Source organism: Arctopsyche grandis, unplaced genomic scaffold (genome assembly GCF_051622035.1).
Source record: "Arctopsyche grandis isolate Sample6627 unplaced genomic scaffold, ASM5162203v2 HiC_scaffold_156, whole genome shotgun sequence".
In the NCBI taxonomy this organism is placed as follows: domain Eukaryota; kingdom Metazoa; phylum Arthropoda; class Insecta; order Trichoptera; family Hydropsychidae; genus Arctopsyche; species Arctopsyche grandis.
In genome coordinates this window covers 46141-55389 of record NW_027518480.1, presented here as the reverse complement: position 1 = coordinate 55389, position 9249 = coordinate 46141, and the positions used below count along the sequence as shown (strand labels likewise).

Here is a 9249-nt window from a genome sequence, read left to right as displayed (position 1 = left end):
TTAAAAATATTAAATACGTTTTATTTTATACATTTATTTAAAATTAATATCCTTTTTTGCTCTTAATGTTGGGTTGATCAATAATTACATGAGGTGATTTTTCTCTTAAAATATCTTATTGTAAATCTTTCAATTAATGACTCAACAGAGTTTAGCAATAACTCTATAACTGTGACAATTATATAATCTTATCGATTATCTTTTGCATTCAAAATAAAAAAAATTCCAGATCTAATCAATTAAAAAATCTTAGCATACAAAATTATTATTCACACAAAGTCAAAATTGTAATAAAGTACTCTTTATGCCTTTTTTTCAATAATTATTGTCTTGTGTCATCGAAGATGGCGTAAGCTCTTCATTATTAAAGTATTTAATCATTAAGGGTATTTAGGGATTATATTAATAGAGGATAACACAACAATACACTAAAAATCTAAGTATATTCAGTAGAAAAGTTTGTTAAAAGTATAATAATTGCTGTTATCTGAATAAAAAAAAGAAATTTTGTTTAAGATTGGATTATAGCTTTTTAAGAAAAGACTATTTAATAAATAGACTTGTTATGATTATCTTCGACTTTTAATATTAAAGATTAAGAAAAAAATATTAGTTTGCTTTTTAGTATCTTTTAGATTTTGTTTCATCTTTTCAATGTCTTAAGGAATTTATAAAAAATATAATTTAATAGCAAATGAATTAGCTTTTATGTATGCTGCCTATAATTTCATATTTTTTTACTTGGGAAGTCTTTGCTTTTTAAATGTGCTGTTATCTTTAGACCAATTAGGCATTTAGGGGCATTTATTTAAGGTTGAATTATAGGTATTAAAGCCAATACTATTCAATAAATGCTGTTTTTATGATTATATTCGACTTTAACGATTTTGCGCTCTTTTTCCAACATTAATATTGATAAAATTAGACATTGGAAAAATCAAATCACAAAAAAATAGAAAAATTACTTCAATGCTTTTTTAAAATTTTTATAAAATTATTCAAAAGGTTTATTACCATCCCCAAAAATGAACAATCTGAGAAAAGAGCTGCTTTCTAAAAAACCTGAAATAATGAAGCTACTTGAATACAATCAATTTCAAGGAGTTTTGGATATTATTAATGGTATCTGCGCACCAAAAATGATACCTGTTACCGATTATGATATCTATAGAAATGTAACTCCTTATGATCTCACAGTATCTCAATTTTACAAAATTTCATATGTAAATGCTTCATTTGTTTCTATATTAGAAGATGAATATATTGCCTGCCAGGATCCAAAAACAAAATTCCATAATTTATTTCTAAGCTTTCTTGAACAAGTAAAGCCTCAGTGTATTTTATCTCTTAATACAGAAAGTACATATTTTAATAATTGTGTAGTTGAAAAAAGCATAATTATTAATTTTAAAGGAATGCCTTTCATTAGAGAAGATCATGTAAAAATAAAAAATAACATACTTAAGAGAATAATCTGCCTTCAGTGGACAGATTTTTCAATTATTTCCGAGGAAAAAATGAATTTTTTAACTTCTTACATGGAAAAGTTTGATTCTAAATTAAAAATAATTCATTGCAAAGCAGGTGTAGGAAGAACAGGAACTTTTATTATGTATAGGGCACTTAAACGGCATGATTTGGTGTCCGTTGATATTTTTATTGATACTTTATTGAATCTTAGATCTCAACGAAACCACTTGGTCACACATAAAGTTCAACTAGAATTTTTATATAAAACTTTTATAAAGAAATGATTTTAGATGTATCATTATTAAATTCAGACCTTGCTTTGTTTGTTTACCAATTTAAAAAAGTTCACAGGGAAGTCAGTATCTACAATACCTCCCCAATTTGGGCAAAAACATTAAAAGATCTTTTAAAAATTAATTTAAAGAGGTTATTTTATTAATTTTTATATGTAAGGTCTAAGACTTATAAAAGCCATTAATTACGGGTTTTTAAGAAACATTTATGTAAATAGAATTTAATGACATAGGGGTAACTTTTACAATTTAATATTTTCAAAAGTATTAAGTTTTATAAAAAAAAAAGTTAAAATAGAAATGCAACAATTGTTTTTTATTGTTTTTTCACCAATACATCTTCAATATAGGCTGTTAATACTTCATCATCGACTTCTGCTTTTTCATTTGTATTTAAAATAACGGGGAGTGAATGAACAACAGTTCCATTGATTTTATTGGGGTTTCCAGCCAATCCAACATTATCTGAAGGTTTGCCTACTCTACAAGTCCCTTCATATCCAACAACATATTTTGGTGAAATTGATAAAGTTAAAAAGTAGCATAAAAAGGAATAGTCTGGGAATAATGATTGATCTAAGAAAACAGTAATAGTTGATAAAATTCCTATTAGACCACGATCAGATACTAAAGATTTTTCATACATCAGTGGCGATAAAGTGAATAATCCTTTTCCCAGATTTACAAGGCCCTGTGATAAAATCAGAGCAGATGAAGATTTTGAATCTTTATAAATATTAGCAAAATTAACTTCTAAAATTCGTAAAATACGGGCAGATTTAGTACCTGCGCCTACAATCCCTAGTGCAATTAAAGCATTGGAATCTGAATCTCCAGACGTAAGTGATTTTTCCAAAGTATCAATAACTTCAGATTTTGGATTAGAGGTGTAAATCAAAGCTAAGCATAATGGAAACACATTCTTAAGATGTGGAGAATCGAGTAGAAGGGAAGAATTGCAAATTCTATCAAGGAGTGGAGTAGAAACTGTGTCACCGAGACCAACTAAACAACTTGAAAGTAACCCGATTGACTCTAAAAGAGCATCGGTTTCACCTGTGAAAGCTTCTGTAAGAATAGTGTCAACCACTGTTGGACTTCCTGATCCTAAATCCATAAGACCTAAAGCTAATATTTTGCAATATTTATCTAACTGTAAAAATAAATCTGTATTCTTGAGATGAGGGCATTTCATATAGATATAGCCAAGTCCTAGCATAGCAAAATTAGAGAAGGCGGAGTCGTTTTTAAGCTGATTATACATTTCATAACAAGATGAAATAACACCTTCATCCCCAGTTGCGGCAAAAATTAAACCCAACACATAAATCGCAAACAACGCAATTTCGCTATCTGCAGATGAGAGTAGCGGAAAGACTACTTCATATGCGGTTTGGGAGCCTGAAGCAGCATACTGGATTGATATACCTAGCATAGCAGCCAAAACTTCAGTTTTTGTTGTTGATGATAAAAACGATGCTAAAAGTCTAAGATTTTCACCATCTAAATCATGGTGTTTTTGGGATGCGACAGCTAATGCAAGAACTGCCCCAATATCTGGGGATTCATAGATTTGGCTACTATAACATTCCAAAACCCTTTCATGAGAATAAGAATGAATTAATCCAACAGATGCTGAAACTGATATCGATCTATTTTCTTTTAAAATATCGGCAAATTCTTGTTTTATTTTATAATCTTCCGGTGTTGGAAAAAAAACAGGGTCTCTAGAGTAAGCAAAATGGATCAATGCATTAGATATGGCAGCGGCTTCTATTTTATCCTTTTCTATTGATTTCAAAATGTAATCCATTTTCTGGGGTGCCAATATTTCAAGTGATTCAGCTACTTTAAAGAAATTTTCTGAAAGAAATGAATTTAATAAAATTTCTTTACCTTCAGTATCTTCTTGATCAAAGTAAATTCCAACACGTGCTAATATATATAAACATTGTTTTTTTATTTGATGATCAGATATTGAATTTACATATTCAATAGCATCAAATTTACGGTTAAGGCGCAAGAGATAAACCAAAAGTTTGGTGGGACAATCAGTATAAATTTTAATTAATAAATCTTGAATATTGTAAAACTTTTCCATTTCCTCAAGATAAAGAATAATTCTATCCCTATTAGAAGAATCAATGTATTTTAAAATATACTCAGTATAATCATTAGCAAAACTTCTATTTTTTTCTTCATTATTCTCTTCTTTAAGTGTAATAAAAGAAATTTCCATTAAGAAATCAATAGCTTCTACTTCTGAATTATGATGAAATAAAAATTTTGTAATTGGAGCTATTAAAGCACGATAATCTTCAGTTTCTAATTTTTGGTAAATTACATCTAAAATACAATTAACAAGTTTGCGGACATATTGTAAACCAAATAAAGATATTTCTAAGTACATCCCTTTAATTTTATATTTAAGTACCTTCTGATCATCATTGAATAAATTCATAATACTTAATAAATCATAAAGATATTTCTGCATATCCCCTGTTAGTTTTAATACCATATGTTCAAGTTGTTCTATTCTATCAAAAATATCTTGTTGTTTTATAGTCATAGAGCCATTACAAGATGCTACGAGTTCCTGAAGAGAACGTAATGCTTGCATTTGTATATCCAAATCTTTGTCGTTGATTCTTTCAAGGATTAAGTCCAAGTCTGTTAACTCCATTTAAGGGTTGTCTCGACAACAAACTAAAATTTTTATATCTACAGAGAAATACAAGTTAAAAAAGATAGTAAAATACATAAATTAATGTTAAAAAGGATTGAAAGAAATAAGAAAACACAATAATTTGCAGAATTAAAAAAACCTTGTGGTAGCTTTAAAGTTTTCTTTTAATAAAGGCTAAAAGCAAATAATTTAGAAAAAAAAATAGATAATGTAAATTTAACATCCTGTGAAAGAATGATATTGCTAAAAATTGAATGTTAAATTTGTCCAACTAAAATAAATACACAATTTGTTAACGTTTTAATTTATTTAAACATAAAGCACACGCCTATAATTAGTTCTTAATAAGACTTAAGAGAGCATTTCCTTTGACCGTAGAAAACGTAACGATGGGGAGATTGTAACAGGGAAGTTTAAGAATTTGACATTAAGATAGAGGAAGTTATTTTTCTGTGGGTTAAGTTGTGTAAACTCAAAATTTAAATACCGTATACTTTACTCCTTAAATAAATAACGTTTTTTAATTTTTGTATTAATTTTTCCTCACCTATTTCCCTGTTCTAAATATTTTTTTTATTAACCATAAGCTTTAAACCGACCAAGAATATGTTTTGTATTTCCTGGTTTACATATTTGTTTGAAACTTCTGTAATTTATATAAAAATTTTTTGAATCCTTATATATGCTTCTTTAGATTCTTTGGCAAAAACTCACATGCGGCGATTAATTTGAAGTTTAAAAGACATAAGTTGTTTATAGTTTGTGTTTTTTGTTAAAGCTGAAAAATTGTGTTGTTTTATGTCAAAAGTAACAATATGTTTTAACCATGTTTTATATAACTGTTATAATCGGTCAAGATTAATACCCCTAATGTCAATAAATATTTTAAGTGGTAACAATAAAGGCTATTATTTCTCGTTTTCTGCAAAAATTAATAAATTATGTTAAAGCCGTTTAATGTTTAATATTATTGTTATAAAGTACTTTATTTATTTACAATATAGGTAAAATAAAACATTTTTTAAGCAAATCACCATTTTTACAAGAAAATCAATTTAATTATAGCCCCGATTTTGTATTTTCTATTTGGCACAAATCGATAAAAAAATGTTTTTAAAAGCTTGTCAAAGCAATTATAGCCTTGGCGAAGAAAAATAGGTAAACTATCTCAATTATGCTTTCTTTGACAATTGGCAATTAACAGTTGCTTCTATGTCTGGATGACCATAAAGTATTGTAGAAAGCCTATAAGAAAGGGTTCACTTGCCACTTAGAATGTTTAATGGCCCTTTTAAGGTTAAATAAGCATCAAGAAATTTCCAAAACCCTTTGCCCAATGCCTTGTGGCAACGAAAGTAGTTTTATATGTACAATTGCCCATTTCACATTGTTTTCTCGAATACTTTTGCTTGGTAATTAATTTATGACCGGGATAAGCGCCGTTTTTCAAAAATGCTCTTTAAATTTTTCTAAGTTCTTGTACTGGCTGATGGCGTGTTATCAATGACATTTAAATCTGTTTTTTTTAATTTATAACAAATAAATCATCTCTTATTTTTCATGTTTATTTTAAATTACTTGCCCCCTTGCGATGGCGTTTGAACAATTTAAACTGATTATAAATGTTTGTAATGTCATAGTAGAAGGATTAACATATGATAGAATTGTAATTATTTATCAAAACAAAAAGACTTTGCTGTCTTCAGAAAGTTTTGAAATTGCTGTCAACTCACTCAATGATTTGTTTTTCGATAATTTCTCTATCGTTTTAGAAAAGAGAAAATTCAGTATAATAAATGCATTTTTTTCAAAAATTGCGTGCGCAAAAATCAATATACGCGATTTTAAAGAAGTGGGGATTAAATGCCTAGAATTTGATTTAATTAATCCAAACGATTGGGAGCCTTTTGATTATTTTAATAAAACTTTTGTTCCTATTGGAAGGATAAGTTTAAATATAAAATGGGTAAAGTCACTTGAAGAACAAGATTTGGGAGAAGAAAATCAATTAAAACTAAAAGAAACAGGCAGCGCGATAATGAAATTTTTGAATAAAATTCTTAAACATGACATTTGCAAATCCTTTATAGACATAAATAAAATTGCAAAAATTTTATTTAAAGGTAATTCTTCTAGTTATGCTAGAAATATTCTAGGGTTCTTGCTTACCAAAACTACTTTTTATAAATATAAAAAATGCACAGACGATGAGCTGAATTCTGAAAAACTTTGTTTCATTAAATATTGTTTAAACGGATATACAAAGATTCCTAAAAACCTAGCAGAGGAAGGGGTGCAAGCGGCAAGGTATGCACTATCTTCTTATTTGGATTCTAAATTCATAAATTTTTTTGTTAAAATTAAAAAAGAAAAAAAAAGGTTTTCCCATATTAAAGATACAAAAATAAGAGCTATTTTAGAGAAATCTGAAGATATTTTAGAGCAAAACATCATTAAATATGTGGAAGGTCATCAGCATAGCATAGGTTTCGCAGTGTTTTACAACTGGTGATACGTTTGTTATCAGTTTAAGGGGAACTTTAAATCATAATGATGTATTAAGTGATATAAATTGTGGTTATGAGCCATTTCTTAATGGGTTTACACATTCGGGAATTCTTAACTTGGCAACCCAATTTAAACTTGCCGAGCAAGATGAAATTATCAATAAAATGAAAGAAAAAAAAATTAGTAAACTGCTCTTAACAGGGCACTCTCTTGGTGGTGGTGTGGCTACACTCCTGTTTTTTATGATGCAAGAAATTGCTAAAAGTAACAACTTTACAATTAAAGCAATTATATTCTCATCCCCACCTACTGTTTCGTTAGAAATATTAAATTCTTGTAAAACAAAAGATTTAATTTCTTATAATTATGGAAATGACATCGTCCCAAGGGTCTCGTTGGGATCAATTCTGGAATTAAAATATATTTGTATTTCAATGGCCTTGAATCCAGAATTTCGCTGTATAGAAATTCTCAGTAAAAGCGATAAAATTATCAAAAAAATAGCTGAAATACGGCAACATTTATGGGTCACTGATTCATTTCCAAAACTTTATCAGCCAGGGACGGTTTATCATATAAAAGAAGGGATAGAAGATGGTAGCAACAAGACGATATATAAGATGAAGTTAGTAAATGCAATGTTTTTTGCAGATCTTGTCCAGACAAAAGACATACTTGGGGATCATTGGATTGGTTGTCAAATTGCTGCATTTGAACAAGCACTTGATCAAAATATTCAAAATTAAATTTATTTATGTGCTTGATGATCATTGTTCATAAAAATTAAATATGATTTTTCGGATATAAAATTCTTTAAAAAATGTGCTTGTTAATGGTATTATCTATTAACAATATACAAATTACTTTTTTAAATAAGTGTACGTCAAGTTTTTTATTCTTTTTTCTTTAATGTTTACAAGATAGAAATTTTTAGATAATTAGGGCGGAAAGTAGTTGACCATAATTGTAAGCTAATAGTGTTAATCCAGAAATAAATTACTAACTTTACTTATCTATATTTTAAACTTTTTTTTGACGATAATATATTACAAACCGTAAATGTGATCTCAATAAAAACATATTTAGTACGTTTTGGAGTAAACATGGCATTTCTTTAAGTATAATATAATTACCAGTTTTAGGTAAACATGTGTATTTATTTAAGTATAATATATATCCACCTAATATTAATTGTTGTTATCTGAAGATTTATTAGACATTAAGGGTTATGTTATTTAAGGCTATTTCAACATTAATTATTGTAATTTCTACCGGATTTTATACAAATAATGCCACATCGAAAAATAAAAAAAAAATCGGATTTATTGAAAAGTGGTTGCCTACAGCAAAAAAAGAAGTTTCCTACAAAACTTAAGGGCCCCTATAGCATTTCTATCCCTCTGCCGACAGTCGGCTAGCCTTAGGACTAAGTGTCCCATTGACCTTGAGCTGGCGTTTAATTATAGACAGTACCATACTGTCTAAATCGAAAAATAATTTATTAAAGTGCTAATGAACTTATGTAATTGGCTAGTATTGGACTGCTCTATACTGGTAGCTAGCCAGTCATTCTTGTCTTCTGTTAACTTCACACTTTAAGACATTCCATCATAGCATTTTCTTCTAATCAGGTGAGAAACACACAAGAGTCTTATGTAAGTCCTGGATTTGATATATGCTTAGATTGAGGTTGAGAAAACTAAGCCAATTCTCGCAATTTTTAATAATATGCTATGTATTATGGCAGGATTATAGCTATTTAGGCTAATAATATTTAATAAATACCTTTTTTATGATTATCTTCGACATTTAGAATTGGATTATGGATATTTAAGACAATTTAATAAATACCTTTATTATGATTATCTTCGACTATTATTGTTAAAAGGATTTAATGACATGGGGGTAATTCTAACAATTATAATTAAAACTCCCTGAAGAATATAAATATTCACAAAAAATTTATAAAACAGGTTGTTAAACTTTTAATTTCTAAAACATAATTAATAAGATTGTATTATACTATTTAAGTCAATCTTATTTAATAAGTACCCTTTTTATGATTATCTTGAATAAAAATTTACCATTTTTTATTTACTGTAAAAAATGTTGATTGAATTTACTAATGAAGAGCAAAAGCTTTTTAAAGCTATTAAAGACTATGCGATAAGCCTTAACGAGTTAGTAATACCAAGATTAGCTGGAGGGTTTGTTAGGGATAGGATTTTGGGAATAAATTCCAGTGATATAGATATAGCATTAGATAATATCTCTGGGCTAGAATTTGCTACA

At 28.1% G+C, this 9249-nt stretch overlaps 1 protein-coding gene across 1 annotated transcript; it reads right to left on the bottom strand.

The window, feature by feature from the left end:
* Positions 1–2079: 2079 nt before the first annotated feature.
* Positions 2080–2982, bottom strand: LOC143922021 (uncharacterized). Its single transcript, XM_077445299.1, has one exon. The coding sequence runs from the start codon at positions 2980–2982 to the stop codon at positions 2080–2082; it is 903 nt and encodes a 300-aa protein (XP_077301425.1).
* Between the last annotated feature and the right edge of the window lie 6267 nt (positions 2983–9249).

Coding starts and splice junctions, on each gene's coding strand:
- LOC143922021 (XM_077445299.1), bottom strand. CDS start 2,982: ATGCTAGGACTTGGCTATATCTATATGAAATGCCCTCATCTCAAGAAT.